Source organism: Erpetoichthys calabaricus, chromosome 5, assembly GCF_900747795.2.
Source record: "Erpetoichthys calabaricus chromosome 5, fErpCal1.3, whole genome shotgun sequence".
NCBI lineage: Eukaryota > Metazoa > Chordata > Cladistia > Polypteriformes > Polypteridae > Erpetoichthys > Erpetoichthys calabaricus.
In genome coordinates, this window is record NC_041398.2 from 43,301,459 (window position 1) to 43,328,064 (window position 26,606).

Here is a 26,606-nt window from a genome sequence, read left to right on the forward strand (position 1 = left end):
GCGGTGGGGGTAGGGACGGTATAGCAGGCTGCTTGGGCTTATCGACACATTTAGAAGACAAAAGACACTGACGGAGAGGTGCGAAGGGATTTAAGGTGGGCCAGATTTACAAGTTTTTTCATAGGCCCTGGTAATTCTAGTGTTAAGTGGTCATCTGCCCTTGTGATAGTTGTCTGCTGTTGTCTGCTAATGTCAGAGAGTATGTGCTCATGTATGTGTGTATATAAAAATGCTAGCCTTTTAATTAAAGGTTGGAATCACAATTCTTGTACAGCTTAGAGAAGAGGTGTTCTGATGGTCATGAACCTCCAGATATTTGCAAATGCAGGCTCCAGCAGACTTTTTTTCAAATTCTGTGTGGAGTTTGCATATTCTGTCTATATAGGCTTTTCTTGTAGTATTCTGGTATTCTGGTTTATCTAACAAATCTACATTTTTCATGTACTAATAAATATGGATCAGTATGTGTTCCTTGCTGAACAGGCTGGGGAAAGGGAAAATAGATGGATACAAAATAATAAGCAATTGCAAAGAGAAAAAAGTAAATGAAATTTTAAAAAATAAATTAGCACATTTCTTCTCTTTGCGTAAGTCAGCACCACAGGAGTTACGCTAATCTTCACTCTTAGTCAGTACAACCATTGACTGCAGTCTGTAAGAAACCTGCTCTTTGGAAAAAGATTTGTTTTCCATCCAGACAATGACTCCAAGCATAAAACCAAAGCTAGACAGGTATGGATTGAAAACAACAATGTTAAAGGAAAGTCAGTTATTTCTTCACAATCATGGTATATAATAATTTGCCTCATAAAACTATGCTGCAAGGTGAAGCTTTTTTTTTTGTAAGTTTTAAAAGACACCTTGTCTGTTCTTGCAGCTTACAATAGGGCTTCAGTTAACCCAAGTCTAAGCATGAAATAAAGGCTTAAAAGTACAAAATGTGTCCACTATGTAGCAGCAAAGGTTTTGATTTAAAAAACCATGCCTTCTACATTAATGAGACATCCTTTTGATAATGGATGGAAACAAGAAATAATTATTTTATCAGTGAATCTAACTATTTTCCTTGATGTAAGAATACATTTCCAGCTTACTTACAGTCGCCATTGTGGGTGGAGTTTAGATATACTGTAAATAAGGAAGTTGATCAGCACAAAACCAAACCCATTTCCGATGCTTCTTAGAGCAATTTTGTATTTTGAGAAAGTGTTTGGAAATGCAAATATCCAGGATATGAGCATAAATTTAGAAAAAAAGAATTTACAGTTTTCATCAACTACTTTCGGGTAATCATGATGCCTTAAAAGTTATAACTTGTAGCACTAAGGCTAGAAGTGAGCACTCAAACATTACTGAAAGCAGATTTGCTAGTTTGTAATGCTCATTTCTCAGTGGGCAAGTATTTGTAGCCAAAGAGGAAAAAGAAGTGTTCCTAATCGCCCACTACAGTTTCAAATATATTTCAGGTGAATCAGTTAACTGCATTTGCAACTGAAGTGGGCTGAAATATAGAGATGTAGAATAATAATGGCATTGTCTTTCACTAGTAAATGCTGTATAGACAAATAGCCTTTATCTACTGTAGGGTATCAAAGTTGAACAATTGTTACTGGAGCTGCTTTTCACAAGTCGATCAGCGACTAGGCTGATTACAGGGGTTGAATTATGAGGAAAGATTAAAACAGCAGAGCCTTTACAGTTTAAGCAAATGAAGATTAAGAGGTGACATGATTGAAGTGTTTAAAATTATGAAGGGAATTAGTACAGTGGATCGAGACTGTTCTTTTAAAATGAGTTCATGAAGAACATGGGGACACAGCTGGAAACTTGTTAAGGGTAAATTTCGCACAAACATTAGGAAGTTTTTCTTTATTCAAAGAACGATAGACACTTGGAATTAGCTACCAAGTACTGTGGTAGACAGTAAGATATTGGGGACTTTCAAAACTCGACTTGATTTTTTTTGGAAGAAATAAGTGGATAGGACTGGCAAGCTTTGTTGGGCTGAATGGCCTGTTCTCGTCTAGAGTGTTCTAATGTTCCAATGTTCTAAAGTCTATCATCATGGGTTTGAATCTTGTGTCTGGTTGTTGTCCATGTAAATAATAATAACAATCTTCCTATTGTCACTCGAATCTCTCACGCATTAACATAAGTAAGCATTTAGCACTGCAAAAAATAATATTAATAAGCAAACTTAATCCCATAAAAGCTACCCATCTGGTCCCTCAGGTTTTGGTCATTTTTTCCAGTTTAATTTTGCAAAGTGAAAAAAAAGTATGTTTGATGATCGCTGAAAACCTGTCCTAATCTGTTGCACATACTACAGCTTTGTGTAACAAAGTGTGCTCATCCCCCTGATATGTCTAGATTTCCAGTGGTGGAAGCAGCATGTGCCACTCCCTACAACAAAGGCACTCTTCCTGAGCGGCCATAACTTTCCATTTCCTACATGTGCACCACCATTCGCCTCTTGTCCATTGCAAGTCATACCTTCCAGCTGCGTATTTTGCTCTTTTTTTGTCACCCCAATTCTGCTCTTCTCTCTTTTCTTTCCTTTTCAATCTGTTGGATCTCCTCATCATGATATCTTTCTAACTTGATAACCAATTTAACCAGATAAACTGAAGTTTTTACAAGCTATCCTTTTAAATTTCATACCACACCTTACATACTAGAAGGACACAGAAGGGGGGTTATAAGAATGAAGATTTTATCATATCAATGGTGGGATTAAGAAACACAAGCTTTCCAGAATTCACTAAAGGCATTCTTAACTATTTCTGTAAACCATCTATCAAAAGATGGTATAGGTCTTTTGTATAGTATTCAGTCAAAATTATGAACAGTCACTCGGTGCATTGTGCTTCTCAGCATCCATTGTGAAGTGCTATCCTGTAAATGTTTCTATCAGTATGAGGAAAATGATAAATAATTAAAAATGATAATACATTACAGTTCAACTCATTATTATTTGAATTTTAGTTGTTCCTTCTTAGGAAACAAATATCTCCAAGCTTTTCAAGAGACTAACCAATGCCGTCATTCAAGAAGATAAATACCTTCATAATCACTGTCTTAAACATATCCAAATGCAACATCTAAGTACAAACAATTTATTGTGTACGCTGTTGCACAATTGAGGGCTTGGCTGGAACAAATGGTGCAAGGGTAGAGTCTGGGAGCCATTTTAATAAACAATGGAATGGCATGAACTGCATTAGATTAAAGTGAGGCAGACTGAACTTTTACTGGTCCATTTTATTTAGTGGAAACACTAGTCCTGAAGAACTAGGACACTCCAAAAATGTGACCAGGGAAGAATAAACTGAATAATTTGATAAGCCCAGGTGTTCTAATATTGTCCTTCCAAATGCAGACAATTTAATTGGTTATTCACTGAATTTCCTTCTCACCTTCCCAAAGATATGCATGTTATGTTAACTAACAGTAGAACTGGCGCCCCATTGTTAATAGATGTGGCTGTGTACACAAGTCAGTCTTTCCATTACTGCCAGGATAGTCTTTGGCCCCTGTAGATCTGAACTGGATTAAGCAGTTTTTCGATATATATGTATGCATTCAAACCCTACATTGACCTCTGTTTCAGTTTTTCCATATATAAAATCTGTACATAATTTTATACAGACAAACAACAAGAACAGTGACTAGTCATGACAGCTCTACTCACAGAGTTTCTTTTTGGTGGGAAATATTATTCCGGGTATTGAGTGGCACAGCACACACAATGCTCCACAACATCCTTGTATAAAATGATAAAGAGTGAAATCCCCAATTCCAGCCTGTAGCAGGCTCCAGATTTTAATAATCCTTCCAACCCAATATGACATAATTACAGGGGCTTTACAATGTATTTAGACCCCTTCACTTTTTCACATTTTACTATATGTTCCAGCCTTGAGCTAAAACACATTTTGCTGTGTTGCATTATGCTAAAATCCTCTAAATTCATTTTTAACCACACATCAAGCAACACTCAATACCCCAGAACAACAAAGCAAAAACAGGATTTTATTTTTTTAAATTTACATGTCCCAGCAGCTGACAGTGTGTATCAGAGCAAAAACCATGCCATGAGATTGAAGAAACTGTCTGCAAAGCTGTTGACTGTTGAAGCACAAATCTGCTTTCAAGGCACAGATTTTTTTAAAAATCCTGCAGATTTGAAGTTTCCCAAAAGCTCAGTTACATTCATAATTCAAAAATGGAAGAAGGCTATAAAAACCATGACTCTCCCTAGAGTTGGCCACCTGGCCAAACTGAGGAATTGTGGGAGAATTTCCATGATAAGGGAGATGACCAAGAGCCCAATGGCATTCTGACTGAGCTCCAGAGAAGCTGTGTGGAAATGGAAGAAGAGCCACCTAAAGGATTCTCAGATTGCAAGAAACAAGATTATCTGGTCTGAAGAATCCAAGAATAGTGTTATGTTGAGAAAACCAGGCACTGCTCATCATCTGTTCAATACTGATTCCAATAGTGAAGCAAAAAGGTGGCAGCATCATGCCGTTGGGTTGTTTCACAGTGGAAGGGATTTAGAGACTAGTCAAGTTTGTGGGAGTGCTGAATGTAAAGTACAGAGATATCCTTAATGCAAAGCTGCTCAAGAATGATCTGGAATTCAAGCTTGACTGAAGTTTCAACTTCCAACAGGATGATGACCCTAAGCATAAAGCAACGGAAACACAGGACTGGCTTAGGGATGACTCTGGGAATGTCCACAGCCTGCACTTGAACCCAATCAAACATCTCTGAAAAGACCTGAAAACAGCTGTACACCAATGGTCTCCATAGAACCTAACAGAGCTTGAGAGGATCTGTAGAGAACAATGACAGAAAAATCCACAAATCCAGGTGCATTAAGCATGCTGAGTCATAACCAAAAGACTCAAGGCCGTAATCACTGCCAAAGGGGCTTTAGCTAAGTTCTGAGGAAAGGGTCTGAATACTTGTGTCAATGCGATATTACAGATTTTTTTATTTTTTAATAAATTTGCACATATTTCTAAAATCCTGTTTTTGTTCTGTCATTCTGGGGTGCTGAGTGTTGCTTGATGTGGGGAAAAATTAACAAATGATTTTAGCACAATGCCACAACATAGCAAAATATGAAAAAGTGAAGGGGTCTCAATACTTTCTGAATTCACTGTACACATTCTAATCAACAACATACACCTTCCTTCACCATTCTTAAAGCATTTTCTGCAGTATTACTCTTATTTACTCTTACAGTAAATTTAATCACCAACAGATATGACAATACATAAGGGTCCCTCTATAAATAACTTAGTATTTCCATCAAGTCTCACCTGCTTCTTCTCTGCAGGACGTTCTCAGCTGGCTGTGTCTCCTCTGGCAAAACCGTGAGTGCTGAAGCAATCGGCGGTGGAGGGCAGGAGGAGGAGGGGGCGGCTGCCTGGCTGGTTCCCGCTGGTGGCCCCTCAGTCAAGGACGACAGAATAGGGGAAGGGAAGTGGGTTAACCTTGAATTAGTCACAGCCACTAAAGAAGGAGTGGAGGCAGCCAGGGGCTTGCTGTCATGCAAGAAAGGCTTGGATTCATCCCCTGGGTCACTGCGTATACTCACGCAGGGTGGGGCAACCTTAACATGGAGATCTTTGAAGCTGAGACCTTCCTGGGAGGAGGATTCCAAAGAGGAAGATGGGTATGAAGGAGGAGTGTGGACAAAGGGATTGCGACTACTGAAGACTGGTGGAGATAGAGCTTGAGTGAGAAGGCTATCAGGTTGCCCTGTGTGCCGGGGAAAGCTCTCGTGAGAACTCCTCCACACATCCAGTCTATTAATGGGCTTATTTGCTTCCTGGAAAACCACACTTGGTGTTTGTGTTGCTTGGAGAACTGCTTCTTCAGAGGTCTTTATCAACAGGTTCTCTGACATTACAGATGGCTGGCCAGTTACACAAATAAACTCTGCTTCTCTATTGGCTGTAGATTCTTCTGGATGTTTCTGTTCTGTACTTGAGAGGAATGGTCCACCTATAGATGTCACAGATGCGAAAGACTCACAGGGTTCATCAGTTTCTGTCTGTTTCAGATTCAAATTCTGTTGAGTTAAGCCTAAATCAACATTCTCTACCCATACTGCTCTAATATGGGGAGTGTCATTATTAAGTGTTTGAGGATGTTCATCTACAGTAGTCCAGAACATGTTTGAGAGGTCATCTTCACTCTTTCTCCAAGCAGCACCTGGCTGAGCTAATAGATCCTTTTCACCATTAGAGCATGGTATACTCATCCTTTCACACACCTCACTCTTTGCTGCATTTGGTTTCTTATCAGCCTCAGAAATGTTCACACAGGGAGGAGCTGGAAACACAGTTCGTTTTCTTAAATTACTGTCTGAAGTGGCCACTAGGTCTAATTCTTCTAAAGAGAGTTTGGACTTGCAGGTCTTATAATGGTCCACATCTGTCACTTCACTAGAGCTAACCTTACCATCCTCTGAAGACGTGTTCGATTTTTGACACATATGGTCATCAGAGTTGCTGACTAAAAGAGGAAAGACCAATGTTAAGCCAGAGGCCACATCGCAAACATCCTGTTGAGTTCTTTCAGGCTTAGGAGGTGCAACTGTTTCTACCCCCCACATAGAGTCAAACCCAGTTGGATTATAATCACTTCCATTTGTTTGCTTTGCAGGAGACTGTAAAAACTGAGAAGGTAAGGAATCATCACCAACAGTAACCTCTAAATCTAAACTGTGTTTGATCACTGGTTCTGTTACCAGGAGAGGTGTCTTTAGTAGGTCCTCGTCTTCCAAATCCTCCTTAACAATACAGATGTTCTGTGTTTCTCCGTGAGAAGAAAGCTTTCCTACAAAGGATTCCTTTGTGTCAACAGGTTCAGCACAAACAATCATGGAATTAATAACGCGAAGAACATTGTCATGACAGACACTCATATTGTCCAATAAAACAAGTGGTTCATCTGTCTGTACCTGTCTCACAGATGATGGAAAAGTAGTTTCCACCTCTATGCTAGGTTCACATTCCATTGCCGGCACAATCTCTTCAGTAACATCAGCCTTTTTCACAGTTGGCAGCATGTCAATACTGTCCTCCATCTTTGGTTTTAATTTATTAGCTGATACCTTAAAGGTTGAGTCCATCCCTTCAGTGATAATGGTTTCTTCTGTATTTTCAGGCATTAATTTAGTTTTGGTTAGTGCATCAGCGGAAAAAGAAATAGTAGTTACAGCCATGTCACTGGCAGGATCAGGTGGAGGCTTGTTAGAAATGAACTTTGGTTCATGACTGGAAACTATGGGCAATCTTAGAGGGTTAGCGGTATTAGCATCTGATGATGTGCTGTCGTGATTCTTTGAATTTCCTACATGCTCCAATAGCCAATCTGAAAGAGAAGGATCCTCATCTTCATCATCATTTCTAGTCCCAGAAATTTGTTCAGCTGTTAGAAGTGATAAATCAGATTCATTAATTCTATACTTGCCAGCTGAGTCATTTAATTCAGATGGTTTCCCGAAAGACCTTCCATTTTCCCAGTTTGATATCAATGGCCCACAATCCCCTTTAGTTTTATTATCAATAAACCTATCTAGGTCCTCGCTGAGAGTCTCCGCTGCTTTTTGCATGAAGGCAGTCGACCATGTGCTGACAAACCTTGGGCTGATTTTTGTAACAGATGAAGAGCTCACTGAAGAAGAACTCAGTTCGTTCATAGACTGTGGAGCTGTAGATTCCATTTTACCTAAATCAGCATATGTTTCTGAGGTTTCATTTTTCAGTGTTAGGCAAGGATTAGTATGATCGTTGTATTCAGACAAAAGATCTGCCTCATCCAGTAGATTTAAATCAATGCTTGTACCTCCTGTTGTTTGAGACAAAGACAATTCCTGGATAATATCTTTGACGGTTTCACTTCCTGGCTCTATAGTTGTTAGTGATGATTCATGTTTCTCATTTTTATTAATATTAGGTGACATTCTATCTGTCCAGTCGGCTGCATCTTCTTCTACAATCACCATTAAAGATCGCCGCAGTGGAACTGGTGGGAGGTAGCTGCCAGCTGTTTCAGCAATGTCACAAGATTTTTTATTTGTAGATGATAGCTCTGTTACTGTAATATTGGTGTCTGCATTTGACAATTCTAGTCTTCCTTTTGGACCAGAGGCTGCCTCGATATCCTTTGTTGGTTTCAGCCTACTGGCAGCAAAAGCATCAAATGACTCATCCCAGTCTCCTCTATATTCAAGGTTAAGTTTTTCAGTTGATTCTGGCACTGTAGTACTGCTTCTGAATAGAGATGTCTGTGCCGTGGCTAAGTAGATACTGTTGCTGTTAAGCTCCTGCTTGGAAGGGTCAGCTTTCAAGTCTGTGCCATTCACAGCAGATCGGTGTTCTTCACTCCAAGAGGATGCAGCCAGGGACGCTTCAAGAGACGAACTGGAGAGACAGTGAGTGGGCAGGGGAGATTTTAGAACCTGGTCAGCTAATAGTTCCTCAAAGAATGGGTTACTTTGAAGGCTGGTGAAGAAGGGATTTGTGAGGGGCCGGGAAGGTGGGGACACCAGTGCAGCGGTAAAAGGGTTAGCGTGAGGAGGCATATTGCCCAGTGGAATATGGTCAGCAAAAGCAGGAAAGGAAAGGTGTACAGGGAAGCAAGGTGAGAAGAGGTAAGAGGGTGCATCTGATCTGGTTTCTACCTTAGGAGACACTTCCAGGCTGTGGAGGGAAAGGCACAAATAGTCCCTGTGGTTAGTGCCCTGTCACACAGAGCTTGGTGAGTAAGAGAAGGCAGGGAAACATTCTTGAGCAAACACAACTTGGAAATGCAAATTCTAGGGTCCATTTCACAGCCCAGAAGTAGCTTTAGCCAAGCTCAGTTTTACATAAATATCTGAACATGATGCTAATGCTAATTTGAACATAATGCATATTTACAGATAAATTAACATTTCTGTATTGGTGGTGATTTGCAAATATTGGCTTCATACTAAATTTCACTATTGCAAATGCAAATGAATTTGAAATATCAAGACTGGACCTGAGCTTGGGGGAAGGAAAAAAAAAAATCGACCCAGATAATTTGCAGTACTAGTTAAAAATCAACAATAAGTTTATGACTATAAACACAACATCCTAAAAATAAAGTTTGTTTCAGAAACAAACTTACCACTGTGAAAAATATCTCTTCCAAAAATGAGAAGCAAAGTGGCATTCTCAACAAGCACCTGAGAAATGTATCCAGTAAGTGGCAAGTGGCATGGCTCCTGCTTACAGATGCCCGAGTCTTAATCGCCAATGGCCTGCGATATTGAATAGTAACCCAAAGCACAGGACAGTGGAAAGAACCCCAGAAAGAAGTGAAAATGTTTTCCCACTCAAAAGGAACTGGTATTTGTGAACATACATACAAATTAGTGCAAATCACCCATAAAGGCATACATAAAGTGACTTACCAATGAAAAAATAATATAAAACTCCAAATAAATTGAAAGCTAAAGTTACTAAAGTAAACTTATTACAAACCTAAAGCTACAAACAGTGTCAGCAAATTTACTTATCATCACACCTGTGAATACAAAAATGGCTACAGTAACTATGCAATGTGCTGCCTTTCTCCAATTTCTCTGTGTTCATAAAGCTATCATTTTGTTCACACACCCCAGCAAATATTGCTTAGTTATTCCTTTTCCTATTTGCAAGCACTAAAAAAAGGAAAAAAAAACTTTCAACTTGTTGCCTGATATATGCAAATATTCTGAAGCAGAACTATTCAAGGAAGAAACAACTGCTACATTAGTCGAGTTTTGACCATTACTATAAGAATAACCTCTTCTTTTATAGTATTCAAATGTATCTACTGATTTCTCACCATGTTATCATTAAGAGATATCATTTGGAAATATAATTTTCATTTGCAGTATATACAGTCAACTGTATTAATCAATAAAGTCAAATTCTTTTATTATGTCATTAAGTAAGTACTTTAATGAGGCAACACAATAGATAAGCAAATTGACTGTAAATTAGCAAAAGACAAGATCTTTTGGAAGATTCTACAGACATTAATACTAACAATGTTTCCTTAAAAAAAAAAAACTAGTGAATACACATAAAGCATATGTTTAAACACTGAAGTTTAAATCACCACACTTTCACACTAAGTACTAAAGGCCTTAGATAGTAATTAGAATTACTTCAGGAGGCAAAGCATTTAAATTCAGGAATAATTTACATGTTAGTATTAAACACATGCCATTAGTGCTAGAGTTTGCATTGTCATGGCATATGACTATTAGTATCAATGATGAGACTGTTTACTGTGATGCTAGAAAGTTTGTAAACACTTTAGAATTGTCTCTATTTCTGCATAAATAAAGATCTAAAACATAATCAGATTTTTACAAAAGTCCTAAAACTAGAAAAATAGAACCCAGTTAAACAAATGACACAAAAATATTATACTTGTTCATTTATTCACTGAGGAAAACAATCAAGTGTTGCATATTTGTGTGAGAAAAGTATGTGAACCTCTAGATGTAGATTAGATGTTGATGTTCAATGTATGAGATATCAGTCAAGTGTGAGAGTTGGAGGGCCGGCCCTATTTAAAGAAATTGGTCTTCACAATGAAAAGTTTGATCTTCACCATGCAGGTTTGTGGAATAAGGGGAGGGCAGCATGCATGGATGCAGCAGCCCGGAGCTCTCCGTTTAGATGTCACTTTTTTCTTTATCGTTGCTATTTTACTTTTTAACACAGTGAGCAACTGTACTCAATCTAGTACAATTCACATAACATACACCTTGCAATAAATACTGGATATTGGAATGAAGGGATTTATTCCACCACCACATCCCAATATCCCCGACGAGCTTCTTAGCACAGCAGTGCCCACCTGGATTTACCACTCCAACAATAAGGCAGTGCAGACGGAGACGGGAGAGGATGCAAAAGTGAGAGAGGTAAGAGAGCTGGCGTTCATGTTAAATTAAAGAACTCCCCTAACAAGCCAGCTCTACCCAGCCTGTTCCTCACAAACACCCAGTCTTTAGTCAATAAGATTGACGAGCTAAGACTGTGGACTTCGTCCCACAGGATGAACAGCTGCACTTTTTTTTTTCCATCGAAACCTGGCTGAACACTAACATCCCTGATGCAGCTATTGAGCTTATAGCTTGACGACTGTTTACCGCTTGGATCGTACAGGTAAATCCGGTAAAGACAAAGGCAGCAGGCTGTGCATATATGTAAATAATGCTTGGTACACCTCCATGGTCACTGCTGAACAATATTGCTCTCCAGACTTAGAATTCATAACGCTGAAGTGCAGACTTTATCTGCAGAAGGAATTTACAGTCGCGTTCCTCATTGCAGTTTATATCTCTCCACAAGCTAATGTCAAGCTGGCATTGACTAAACTGCACAATGCTATGAATGGTCTGCAAAATATTTATCCAGATGGTGCGTTTATCTTGGCGATTTTAATCATGCCAACCTTAACACTGTGCTCAACAAAATTTATCATTTCGTTGATTTCCCAACAAGAGGAAATAATACGGTGGAACACATATACTGTAATATAACAAATGCTTATACAGCATCACCCTTCCCCACCCAACCAATCTGATCACACTTCTTTGTTCTTGACTCCTGCACACAAACACCTTATCATAGGACAAAGCCTAATGTGCAAACAGTCAGAGGAGCCATGACTGAATCACAGGACTGCTTTGATGGTACTGTAAGAACTTTTAGAAAGTTAAGGTTTTGTGTTAAACTCATATTAATGTTTGCTTAATTTGAATAGAATATAAATTTCTTCTCAATGGTATAGTCTTTTCCCCCTATAAATTAGTAAGAGACAGAACCTTCTTGCTATAACTGAGAAACTGTTTAATAATAGATTCAGTTGTGTTTAGAACAGGTCCCAGTAAACAGGGACTTGAAAGACCCATTTTCAACTCCGAAATGGGATAAGCATACAGTTTTCTGACCGTCTAGAAATGGTTCAGAAACGTTTTGAAATGATTCAGAAATGTTAAACAAATAGTAACGATTTGAGATGTAATGATTTAAGCTTTGAACAGAACTTTTCTTAATAAGAATTTTCTTTTTTTGCTATTTAATTTTCCTTTTTGTGTGAACTGTTTTACTTTGAAACTTAACTAAACTTTTAAAAACGAAGATATTTTGTCTGTGGAATCATTTCTGCGCATCAGGCTTTTGTTGAATCCCTTTTTTTAAGTTAGAGCTGCTGAACTTTGGTAACTATGAAAAACGCAGCTACAGGTACCAATTGGGAACTGTTCAAACATGCAACTTTAAAGGACAATCACACGAACTTAAATGCCTATGCTTCTTCCGTCTTATCCTACATTAATTTCTGTATGGACAATGTCACTATTACTAAGAGCATCCGCACTTTCCCTAACAGGAAACTGGATGAACAGAAAAGTCCAACACTTACTGAAGGCATGTGACATTGCTTTCCATATGGGAGACCCAGATTCCTATAAAACAGCTAGGTCCAATGTGAGGAAACGCATTAAGGAGGCAAAACACTGCTACAAAGCAAAAATACAGGAGCTTTTTAACAGTTTTGACTCCCGACGTATGTGGCAGGGCATTAGGTCAATCATAGACTACAAGGGTAACGCCTGTTCCACAAATACTGGAAACTCTCATTTCTTCCTGATGACCTCAATCACTTCTTTGCATGTTCTGACAAGGTAAGTAACCAACCTATCACCAAACTAGCCCAGCAAGAGGCCCAATTATGCACTCTGGGGCTGAATGCACATGAGGTGAAATGGACTCTAAGCCAAATTAACCCTAATTAAGCAGCTGTCCCTGATGGGAGTCCCTTGATGGGCCCATTGCATTGTGTGGAACAGCTGACAGAAGTGTTCATGTCCCCTATTGTTATGAAGTGCTTTGAGCGACTTGTCCTCAGACACATTAAGAGCAACATCCCCACCTCCCCGGATCAATACCAGTTCACTTACAGGTCAAAGAGGTCAACTGAGGATGCTGTCTCACTTGCCCTACAAACTGCCCTGTCATACCTGGAGCAGAGGAACAGCTATATGAGGATGATATTTATTGACTACAGCTCTGCCTTCAAACCCTTCCCCAAAATAAACTGGCTATTAAATTACACAACCTAGGTCTCAACTCATACCTGTGTAACCGGATTTTAGATTTTCTCACTAACAGATCATAAACTGTCTGCAGGGGTGCACATTTCTCTTCATCAGTAACACTGAACATTGGGGTACTGCGAGGCTGAATACTGAGCCCTCTCATTTATTCCCTCTTCACAAATGACTGCAAACCTACCCATGACACTAACATCATAATAAAGTTTGCAGACAACACCACAGTGATAGGCCTGATCTATAATAATAATGAAGCAGCCAATAGAAAAGAGGTCAAGAATCTGGAGTGTTGGAGCCACAACAACAACCTTTCACTCAACTACAAGAAAACAAATGAACTGATGCTGGACTTCAGGAGATTGAACTACAATGGTCACCATCCTATAGGCATTAACGGCAAGAGAGAGGAGACAGTACAGAGCTTCAGATTCTTGAAAGTCCACATCAGCAAGGGCCCGTCATGGACAACAAACATGACAGCAATGGCCAAGAAAGGTTTTCAGAGCCTTCACTTTCTGAGGAGCCTAAAGAAAGCACAATTCACACAACAGCTGATGGTTAACTTCTACAGATGTGGTACTCTGGCTGCACCTCTGGGAATAGGATGACCCTCTGGTGTATCATCAAAATGGCTCAGAGAATTACTGTCACTCAACTACTGCAGTAGAAAAGCAAAGAACTACTGTAGAGATCCAACCCAACTTGGCCATAGCATTTTCACTCCTCTGCCTTCTGGAAGGCACTTCAGAGCCCTGCATGCCTACACTACCAGGCTGAAGAACAGCTTTTACCCCCAAAGCAATCAGCCTATTAAGTGAACAGCAATCACTGCCCCTTCCTATAACAGAAACCATCATTGACTGAACTGAACATCTGCATCAACCACACATAGTTACACACTTATACATGAATCATGGAACTTACGACCATTACAATAACTGTAATCTTCACTGTGACTTCATTTATTATTTATCTATTTATGCTTACATGTTTACCTTTACTTTTACTTTAATTCTACTCTGTATATTTGTAGCTGTTAATAGTAACTATGCTTCTCATAGTTTAATGTTTACTTAGTTTATTATCTACTCTTATATACTTTTATCTAAGGCATCTATAGGCTTGCTCGAAACAATATTTCATTGTATTGTACAGTGACAATAAAGCTATCTTGCTGTGCCATGGCTAATCAAAGAAGATTTCTGAGGACCACAGGAAAAAAAACCCAATGATCGATCGATGATAGACAGACAGACAGACAGACAGACACACACTTTATTAATCCCAAGGGGAAATTCACATTGCCGCTTACCAGGTGGAAAAGGTTACAAAAGCATTTCTAAAAAGAGTTTGGACTATACCAGCCCTCTGACAGGCACACTGCATACAAATGTGGGACGTTCAACACCACTGTTGAGCTCCCCAGGAGTGGTTGACCAACAAAGATCACTCCAAGAGCAAGTCGTGTAATATTCCAGGAGATGTTATCCCAGGGTAACAAACAATCTAAAGGCTTCCCTTGTATTGGCTAATGCTGTTGTTTATGAGTCCACCAACAGTAAGACACTGAAGAATGGTGGTGTGCATGGCAAGGTTGCAAGGTGAAAGCCACTACTCTCCAAGAGGAACACTACTCCTTGTCTAAAGTTTGCTAAAGATCATGTGGATAAGCCAGAAATCTGTTGGAAAAATGTTCTGTTGGCAAATTAGTCCAAAATACAACTTTTAGGCTCAAGTTAAAAGCATTATGTTTGGTGAAAAGCAAAACACAGCATTCCTCCATAAGAACCTGGTGAGATCTGTGAAGCACTGTGGCAATAATATCACAGTTTGGGTCTGCTTTGCTAGCGAAGAATGAGGAATTAAAACTGATGAGAAAGTGGGTCATGCAGCAAGACAACGACCCTAAAAACAAGTCTTTCCACCAAAGAATGGCTAAAGGAAAGAAAAATCCTGTTTTGGAATAAAAGTGTCAAAGACCTGACCCTTATCCTACAGAAATGTCGAGGAAGGAGTTGAAACAAGCGATTCATAAAAGGAAGCCCATGAACATCTATAAGTTTAAGCATTTCTGAATGGAAGAATGGGCTAATATTCCACAAGGCTAATGTGGAGGACTGTTCAACTAAATGTTACTAACAACAGTTGAAGTTATTGCTGCACGAGGGAGTCACACCAGTTAAAAAAGCAAAGTTTCATACTTTTTGTACATAAATATGTAACACTGGATCATTCTCTTCATATATAATGTACAGTATTTATGTCATTTGCTTAATTGGATTCTCTTCATCTAGTTTTAGATCAGATCACGTTTTTCATCATATTTATGCAGAAACAAAATTCTAAAGGATTCAAAAACTTTCTAGCACAACTGTATTTCTTTTAATTGTTTTTATCAGCCTATTACTATTCATTTATCTTGAGTGCTGACTGCCATTTCTGCAAGTTTGATTAACTTACCCCTTTTAATTTGGATGGGTCCTTGGAGTAAATGGAAAACAATAGCATCACTAATGACAGAACCAGCATCAGGTAGTCCAAGCTAACTACTAAACTTGCATTTTCCAAATTAGATAGATAGATAGATAGATAGATTAATATGGGCACCAGAATTTTTACTTCTCTGGAATCTATGTAGACTCAACTTACACTCTTCTCTACTCTGCCAACAGATAGCTTTAAATGAATACAACCAAACTATGCTGATAGCTTACATAATTACAATAATACCTTTGAAAATGAATCCTCTAAGAAAAAAAGCTCCTTTATTGTAAAGGTGGTATATAACATTGTATGGCACATGTTAAAATTCAAGTGCTAGTCTGCTATAGCAGCATTTTTCAACATTTATGACACGTGGATTCCCTGAAGTACAGTATTAGAAAATTTTCATGGACTGTTTAAATGGAATTTGGAAAGCAAGGGTGGGACAGTGGGGGCATTTGGTGGGGGTGCCCTGTTGGAAATTTGGCTGTTCAGGTTTATTAGCACTAAATCAGAGAGTGGGTTTGGGAGATTGGGAACCTCTTGGGAGGTTCAAGCATACAAATTTAGTAGCATTAAATAGGAGGGGCAGAGGTGGATCACCTCTCAGAGTATAGAGAGTACATATTTACTAACAATACATCAATTTGTGGAGAATGCAGCAGACCCCCAGCTGGAAAAGACTGGGCTAAAATACTTGAACTGCTTGATTTTTGTGAACCACCAAAAAAAACTGGTGGTTGGGAAACACTGTGCTATAGTACTATGATACTTACTGAGCAACATCCTTACATGGAATAATCATTGTCTGTTGTTGATATTGTGCATTAAGTAGAATGCAAAGTTATTATACGTGTGTGCTTAGTTGAGTCACATGTACTATGTATTATTTTTTTATAAAGTACTAGACATTAAGCCCGTTAAAATAATGGGCGCTAGAACAGTAGTACATAAACATTAGTAGGTACAGTCTATATTAAATGTAAAATAATAATAAAAATAAAATAGAAACGTATATGACAATACAATAAGTATAATTAATATTACATTTATCCTCTCCTCTGTGGCTGTTGATTGATGTGTTGTGTCTGTTTGAAGATCTCTTATCCTGCCTCGTTTTATTTTAGCTTTAGCTCTGTGTGTTTTGACATGTTTCTGACGCTCATTTTCCTCTTCTTCAATAGATCTATTTGCTCGTCTTTGTCTTTCTCTTTGAGAATTTTTTTACGCTCATTTTCCTGTTCTTCTATAGATCTATTTGCTCTTCTGAGTCTTTCTCTTTTAGCGTTTTTCTGACGCTCATTTTCTTTTTCTTAAATCGATCTATTTGCTTGTATTTTTCTTTGTCTTTCAGCCTTTCTTTTGTTGATGTTTACTTGCTGAGCTGGCCATTCTTCCAGGAGATGTTGCTTACCTCATTTACCTAAATCCGATTGGATCGGCCGCGTAATATTTTATAGGTCCTGCCCTCTTTGTCTTGTGTGACGTGTCAGGCAGCCTTTGAAGCATCTGCTAGAGGCCGGTGACTCTGCCACTCATTCCGCCCTTCCCTGTACTTCCACCTTGGCCGCGACTACCCAATCAGCACTCTCCCCAGCAATGACGTCCTTTATTAAAGAGTGCCCCGCGCATGCGCACTTCACCAGAAGACACACACACATGGACGCACACAGGGGTTTTATTAAAGAGGATTACATAAAATTGGCCCAATTTGTCACAATAAGGAAAAACAATCATTTTTAGAAAATGAAATGCAGATACCGAATATCGCAAAGTAGAACCATTGGTTTTGGCACCCAGTCACAAAAGGAACAGGTGCAGAGTGTGAAAGATATTGGAGGGAGTGTGGGCAGGGGAATACTGTATTAAAGAAAAAACAACTGGTGCTGGCTTCAGATAAATCACCATAGGGACTAGGTAATCATCCCCTGAAAGACTCTTAACCTCCTTAGCGTTAGACCCGAGCATTACTCAGGCTGTGAAAACCATACTAAAAGCGTTACACCCAAGGTGTCACTCGGCAATAGTACAGATGCATCTTACGTAAGCGTTAGAACTGAGAATCACTCGGGCTGTAAAAGTGCTGTCAGTGCTGCCGTTCTTTTGAGAAATTATGTCTGAGTGCAGGTTTTCACTATGAAATATCTGCACTTTACCAACAATGAAGAATTTGATAAGAATAACCATTCAGAACCAAAATTAACGAAAATTTGGGAGACAGACCATTGTAGCTAAATTTCTGAGTGTTTACATTCTGGAACGTGATGTCAGCATCAATGAAAGTCTCATGGCTTATAAGGGCAGACTGTCATAGATACAGTGCAATGCGTCAAAAACAGCAAGATTTCGCATAAAGTTTTACAAGCTTTGTGAATCTAAAATGGGATACATTTGGAATTTGGTTCTGCACACAGGGAAAGGGACAATGTTTGATCCGAAATACAATCAGTACGGTGTTGCTACGTCATCTGCATCTTAATGCAGCTACAGTCACTGTACAGGCAAAAGGCAACAATGTTACGAAGCCTTGTGCTGTGGTCAACTACAATAGCACGATGGGCATTGTAGATTGTGCTGATCTAGAATTGACTTTCTATCCTGTCATGCAGAGGCAACAAAAGTAATACTACAAAAAGATATTTCATCATCTTGTGCAATAGTGCATTTTGAATGCATTCATCTTATACAAACAAAAACTTTATCTGATGCAAACTTTACATGCCAGCTTGTAGAACAAATCCTTGCCACACATCTACTGTCCACACTACAGCTAAAGACACACGGTCAACTCAGCACATCACAGATCAATCCAGAGTGTCTGATTGGCAGACATTTTATTGATTATATACTTCTAACAGTAAAAAAAACTGAATCCAATTTGTACCTGTGCAGTGTGTTGTTTAAAAATTGATAAATCTGGAAAGAAAATCTGAAAAGAAAGAAACTATTATTGTCCTAACTGTGACGTTGGGTAGTGTCTTTCACCGTACTTTACGATTTACCACAAAAAGGACTCATTTTGAGATTACATACTGTTTTGGCATCATAGATAGTATTATTATTGCTGTTATTATTATTTTCATTCATCATTACTATTATTATTTGTGTCATTATTATGCTTTTGAGATTTATTAAAAATGTAATTTTTCATGCCAAAAATGCAATGCTTTTTACATGTTTTTCTGGAATAAAATGCAACACTAAGGAGAAAGAAGAATCTTTCTCTGAAGGTAAGTCAAAATTAAATTAAGCCTTTGGCTCTTTCTCTTGGACAGTAATAATTCTTTGCATTTATATAGCGCGTTTCTCACTACTCAAAGCGCTCAGCAATTGTAGGTTAAGGGCCTTGCTCAAGGGCCCAACAGAGCAGAGTCCCTTTTTGGCATTTACAGGATTCGAACCAGGAACCTTCCGATTGCCAGTGCAGATCCCTAGCCTCAGAGTAACTGTTTGGTCACAGAACACTCCTGTTTAATCATCAAAGTCGAGCTACACTTAACAGGAGTCAGATAACTGTTGATCTGCAAAAGATATACGTAATTATATCATAGTCTGGCAACTTGACTCAGGCCACACAACAGAATATAAGAAGGCTGAAACCCAGGTACAGTTTGAAAGATTCTAGGGCAATCTCTTAGAATACATCTGTATTCTTGGCCATTATACACCATATACTGCATATGTACAGTATAATTACATTTTTTATGTAACTTTGAATCATTTTGGGTTTACTATTTAATAAATTGTTCATTACTGTAAACCATATCTGATTTTTGACTCAGCTATCAAGAGTACCAACGCTGAAAACAGTCTCTGTGGTTCACAGACTGAATACTCATAACTGGAGAGTATTCTGTTTATACTTAGTCTTTGAATCAAATGTAACACACATTAGGTTAAGCTGCCTAGCCTCTTAAGGTTTTATTCTGAAACAAATGCTAAGGAATGGCACTTAGCCTCCGTGGATCCATGTGAACAGAGTTATTATTCATGTAACACAGGCTAAGAAAGCCATTTATCCCAAGAGGTTTCATTATAAAGCATATGCTAGTTAAAAGGTGTTTAACCTCTGAGGTTACATGCAAAAGGTTACTATTAGCTATAGTCACATTTCTTAATAAGGGTATATATTCTAAAACTTACAAAACTATAGTCACTGCTTACTCAGATATTACAGTTACCTACAATCAATTCTTAACTCACAGAAAAAGTAATTTTTTAATATTAATAATAAATTGGGGTCAGTTTAAGAAATCTACATCCTTATTCAATCCTTAGTTAAGTGGTGTGACAACTGTAGCTTAAAAGCTGGTGAAATAAACAACAAAATACCAACACTAATTGCATAAAATAATGCCCAGCTAAAAAGTCCTACACAGCCCTTCCATGCAAGCATTGCAGAGATGCTTTTCCACTGCTTAACACTGGTATCCTTAAAGCCTACGAAAATATTCATAATGTCAGGCCACCTTACATTCCTTACTCAGCATCTCCTCATCAACACCTTTGTTTTTGCAAATGCAGAAAGCAGCCTGCTATAACATCCCCCACTAAAGCGGCTGAAGTCAGACACAAAACTCTCATAGCTGAAGTTTCTTTATCCGGGAGTTAGGTGTCTGGAATTTTATAGGGTAAATAATATATCATTATTTGGAACACTTACATTTCATGCGTGTTCTTTGTCTACAACAATCTGAGTAAATGTAGATTGACAGGAAATGCAAGGCAAGAACTAAATAACTAAAACAGAATCAAAGATACAATTCCACGTGACCACTATCAGACTATCATGCGGCACTTGTGCTTTGACAACAAGGACAACCATGCAAAATGTGTGATAAACGACAGATTTGCTGTGATCTCGGACATCTGGAAATGTTTATTAAGAACTGTATTTCTGTATTACTGAATTACAACCCAGGGCAACATATTACTGTTGATAAGCAACTGTTTCCAACCAAGGTCCATTTTCCTTTCTTGCAATATATTTCAACCAAGCCTGACAAATTTGGCATAAAGTTTTGAATTGCGGCAGATTTGGAGACAAAGTACATGTGCAATGCCACTCCTTATTTAGGAAAAGATCCCAGTCATCCCAGAGCAGAAAGACTTTCTGAGACTGTGGTCTTAAAGGTTGTGGAGCCATTTCTGGACAAAGGCAGAACCGTAACAACAGACAACTTCTCCACATCACTTTTGCTGACTAATAGACTGCTGCACCGCAACACAACTCTGCTTGGCACCATATATAAAATACAATGGGAACTTCCACCTGCAGCTAAAGTCACTTCAGTACACAAGCAATTCTCCACGCTAGTGTTTATATCTGGCAGTGCCATGCTGATGGTGTATACACTCAGTACCATGCACCGTAACGTGGAGAATGGGCAAGATCGAAAAAAAACAAAACCACCACAGTCACGGACTATAACCACAAGGTATGTGAATGAATATAATGTTGCATTAGTGCCACAATGTTTTCTGATATGTACTATTCAGGTTATAAAATGATTTATTGAAAATGTCACATATATTTATGTCTCTCTTTTTTTTTGTCAGTGAGGTGCTGACATCATGGACCAAAAAGTATGTGCTAATTCAGTCCGAGCATCAACAAAAGAAAAGGAAAAAAAAAAAAGGAAAAAAAGCAGGAAGCACATTCGACTATAAGTTCCTGTTCCGAGACCTCTGCCTCCCCTTGGAAAGACAACTCATATTCAAATGACTAGCATTTTCAAATAATGATGTTTTTATGCTTGGATGTGTATGTGCATGCACGAGAGAGAGCGAGAGAGGCAGAGACAGATTTGATGTCATTCAAGTGGTTACTGGAATATAAAATAAACACTTTTGCAAAGGTATAACTAAACAAGTGTGCTTTTATTCAAGAATAAAACTGAATAAAAAAAAATTGATGTGACAACAAGATACCAAGAAGACATGATTCACCAGTGTTTGTGTCTACGTATACCCCTGAATGAACTGAATAACTTTTTTGCCAGATTTGAAACAAGTGATTTCAGCACCCAAAATACAGAAATAAAGGAGATGCTTTATAAAAACACCAGGAATTCTGCTGTGATGGGGTTCAGTTTAACTGAAGTGGAGAAAGGCTTGCGGCAGGCCAAAACAAACAGTGCAGTGGGACCAGACAGCATATCAGGTCGGCTCTTAAAGTCTTGCTTTAAGCTGCTCTCTCCAGTTTTTCATTTGTTTTTTAACTGGTCCCTGACCTGTGGTATTGTACCTAATATGTGGAAACAATCAATCATTACCCCTGTATCTAAGGTTTCTAGGCCAAGCTATTTAAATGACTACAGACCAGTGGCACTTACAGTACATCTATTCCAATTAAATGCTTTGAACATTTGGTGAAAAACATTTTAATGACAGAGACCAAGTCTTTTCAAGACAACAATCAATTTGCTTATTGTGCAAACAGAAGTGTGGAAGATGCTCTGCTTGTTATCTTACAACAAATCTACACCTTTCTTGATCAGCCTGGTTCATACTGTATGTCATAGCACTATTTTTGGATTTTTCTTCAGCATTCAATACCATACAGCCTCATATACTGATTCAGAAATAGAACAGTATGAATGTTAAACCCATTTATTACACTATGGATTCAGAACTTTCTTTTAAATTGTTCACAGACAGTTAAAGTACAGGACACTTTTTCAATAGCCATTCATTCAAACACAGGAAGTCCGCAGGGGTGTGTCTTATCACCATTACTGTTTACTCTGTACACAAGTGACCTGAAACAGAATAATGACCACTGCTCCATTATCAAGTATGCGGATGACACCATGATCATAGGATGCATATCTGGGGAGGATGAAAGCAAATATCTAAATCAAGCGGAGTGTATGGTAAACTGGTGCAATAAAAACTCTCTCTCTCTGAATGTAAAAAAGACCAAAGAAATGATATTTGATTTTAAGAGACAGAAATCTGTATGTTCACCTATTGTAGTTCTGGGAGAGGAGGTAGAAATAGTGACTGAATATAAATACTTAGAAACTTAACTAGATAACAATCTTAACTGGAATACAAATACAAAAAAATTACTCTCTAAATGCAACCAGCGCTTATTTCTCCTCCATAAACTAAAACTATTTAAAGTAGAACAAGGACCTCATGTTGTCCTTTTACCGCAGTATGGTCCAGTCTGTGATCACTTTCAGTTTCATTGCCTGGTTTAATAGTCTGACAAACCAAAACTCAAAAAAGCTCCAGAAGATTACGAAGTATGCAGCTAAAGTTATTGGGATTGATGTAGATGATTTGTCTAGTGTGTGTCAGAGGGCAATCTTCAAGAAACTGGAAATCATCTCAACGGATGACAGACATCCATTACATGTAGAACTAAAGTTCAGTAAATCAGGAAGGATTGTCGCTTTGAAAACCCACACAAATCGCTCCAGAAACTCCTTTCTTCCTAGTGCCATACGACTTTTCAAGAAGAAATATCGGAGATAATGATTAAGGTTTTGATATATATCCTGTAACTTTTTTTTTTGGTGTAAATATGTATTATCTAACTGCCTTACCTTAACATTTCTTGTTTCTATTTGTCTGTTTTATTTCATTCTGTCTGTTATTAGATGCAACTGAGAAGGCAAATGTCATGTTTTCTTGTGTAAACATGACTAAATAAAGAAACCTTAAACCCTTCAGAAATATCTTTTACAAGTACCATAAATTAACACTGGCTGTTACACACTCAAATCAGATGAGTGTTTTATTATATAATAGTTATAATTATATAGAAGCTCACGTCTCAAAAAGATAAATGTGGGGAAGACCCAGGATTGAACCCATAACCTCTTGATTATGAGATAGTTCTTACCTCTGCACAAGCCAAGCAGACATGTCCACTTCATTGATATTTGAGCTTCAGTTTTTACCAATTGACCGCAACATGTAAACTGAACAATTTCTTTTTCTTCGGTTATATTTTGAATAAAAGCACACTTGTTTTGTTATACCTTTTGTGAAAGTGTTTATTTGATATTTGGACTTCAGTCTTCTCTTATTATACACTTCATGTCAACATTTTGTCATTTTTACAATAACATGAAAAAAGTTTGTTTTAGTTATGTATTCAACATTTTGTGCCTCGCATTTTTTGTCATCCTACATTTACACAGATGGTTGTAAACACGAAACACACATGAAATGTATCTGTATTCCAAATAACAGTCTATTATTTACCCAATACAATTCCAGACATCTAAACTCCTGGATAAAGAGACTTCAGCTGTGAGAATTTTGCATCTGACTTCAGCTGCCTCGGTGGGGGATGGTATAGCAGACTGCTTGCTGCTTGTGCTGATTGACACATTTGCAAAACAAAGATGCTGATGAGGTGGTCCGAGGAAATTTAAGGTGGCCCGGCATTACGAATATTTTCGTAGGCTTCAGGGATTCTAGTGTTAAGTCTATTAGTCCGAGTATGTGGCTTCTAGCAAGTCTTCTTAAGGATCATGGCTTGAATCATTTCATAAAGTTTGGGAAAGTAAGGCAGGTAGTGTTGGCTGCGAGTTCAAATGAGGTGTGAGGCAAAGCTTGCAGAGAGAATTTTCAGGCAGGGAAAGAAGAAGATGAGAACGCATAGAGCTACACATAGGGATTAATCGAAATATTATTATTTTACTTATATTTGAAAGTGTGTATGGCACTCGCATTTACAACGTATGAGCAGCAAAACATGCTGCTTAAAATTTTGGTAAACCATATTCACTTTTACTGTGTAAAAAAATGCAAAAGTAAAAAATAAAAGTTAGAAAATTATTAATTCCTTTAGTCCTTAAGCATTTAATATTTGTTAGCTGCCAATTAAATACTTTCTACTTAAAGTATACATTGTATAATATGAAGTAAAATAAACTGAAATGAAAGCAAATAAAATGAATTGAACATAAGGCAGTTTATTATACAATTTGTCTGCCTGCAAATAGTTGAATTTCCAGATCTTCTAGACTTCCTAGACAACGGTAACAGGGAATAAAGAGGATTCTGAAAAGGATGACATGGTTAGGTAAAACAAATTTTTGTTTTGTACGTTCAGTCAGCATCCCATTTTTCATGCTGCCATAAAGCCAAAGCCATAATCTGTACCATAAAAAATGAGAATGAGAATGACAAAAATAAATTTAAATGGTTCTCAGGCCAGGATATATCATACTAAATGATACAATATTAAAGTGGTGCATGACTGTGCACACAATGTCAAAAGCCTCAGTATGTTGAACTATGACAGTTTCTGGAATTCTGAAAAGAAGACACAAAAATCATAATGTTATAGACTAACAATGTTATGTAACTTGAATGTAAGAGATGTGTCTTTGTTCGTGCAACATATAGTCATTCAAGTGAAATTAGAAATATGAAAGATACCAACAGTAAATATTTGTTTGTTGGTGTGGCTGGTATACCGTTGGACATTTACATTCTGGACAAAATTAACTGTAAACAGCACGTAAAAGCAGGTATATGGTTTAGACAGATGCTGATATTCTATTAAAATACTGTTAAATAAATACTTCCGAAAAATCAGAGCAGTGTGCAAACCGGAAATGCATTCAAATGGGATCAATCTGTTTATATTTAAGACTAGCCTCTCCGCTCATTCACTGGTCAAAAGTCTTGCCTCAATCTCAACTGAACATGTTCTTTGTTCGTGTATTAATCCGATTTTCTGGAAATATTTACTTAACAATATTTTAACAAAAAAAGCATGTGATTTGAATGTTATGAGAATACCACTAGATAACTTGGCATGTGATTATGTGCAACGACTAATGTGTGATTTTTTTCATGGATGTTTTTTTAAACTGCTGTTGCCCAGCATTGCTGTACACAGACACCCATTCTATCACAAGGTTTGTTTATCTCCATTCTCCATAAAAACTTAACATTAAACATTTTTACCAGCAACAGCTACAATCTACATGAATTAAGTAATATATTTTAAAAAAATATAATTTTTTGTCAGAGTATTCCAGAGTATTCCAAACTAAATGCAGACACTGTGGTAAACATGCATTTGAGGAATTCACAGTTAACATTGTGTTCATATTTAAAATTGTAATACACTCACAAATACAAACTCTGGAACAGCAGTTGCTTAGACCAATGCTTTTCAAACTATTTTCCCTTCTAGCCCTCCAAAGCCAAAATACAGATCTGCAAGGCCCCATTCCCCATCCAATATACTAAACTTAATAAAATTAAAACAAAAACTCTTTGGGAGTGGCAGACAGCCTGGGGTACCTCCAGGTGTAAAGCTTAATGGACAGCCAATTACACAGCCAGCCGATGATGATGATGATGGCCAAAGAGTTTTAAAAAAAAACATTGATACACTTGTAATGAGACTAAGCTCCGCCTTTAGCAAACTAAAAAAAACAAAAGGGCACTTTCTTCCATGAAAAAGTGAGGGAACCATAGAGAGGAAAAGAGGGGACACTACTAGGACACGAGATTAAAGGTAATCTTGTCCTCATGTCCCTAACTAGAATTTTCAAATCAATCAACTTACTCCACAGCCCCCTAAGCACGTTGACTACCCCACAGACTCTAGGGAAAGAAAACTACATCCCACTCCAATATTGGATCACAAATATATATATGTGTGTGTGTGTGTGTGTGTGTGTTTTCTACAAATATTAAAATACAGTATGGATTTTAAGCTGTATTTTTCTGTTACTGGACAGGAAAAGTCAGAAAAAAATTAGAATGTGCACATGCTAAGATTAATCAGTCCATGATGATATCATTCTTTATAAACCCTGTGCCAAAATTCCCCAAAAAGATTAAAAATGTTATTGTTACATTGGGGGAACAAATTTCTCCCACACATTAAAATTAAAGCCATGCACTATATTTTGATTTTCATGAACTCCAATACTTGTTTACGTAAATGATTGATGGGGAACTACTTGATGGA

At 37.9% G+C, this 26,606-nt stretch overlaps 1 protein-coding gene across 1 annotated transcript in view; it reads right to left on the reverse strand.

Moving 5' to 3' along the window:
- Positions 1-26,606, reverse strand: part of rab11fip5a (RAB11 family interacting protein 5a (class I)) — a 149,605-nt gene that overhangs the window by 47,369 nt on the left and 75,630 nt on the right. The window contains exon 4 of the mRNA XM_028801476.2: positions 5,331-8,444. Coding sequence (XP_028657309.1) covers positions 5,331-8,444 — 3,114 coding nt within the window. The remainder of the gene's footprint in view (positions 1-5,330; positions 8,445-26,606) is intronic.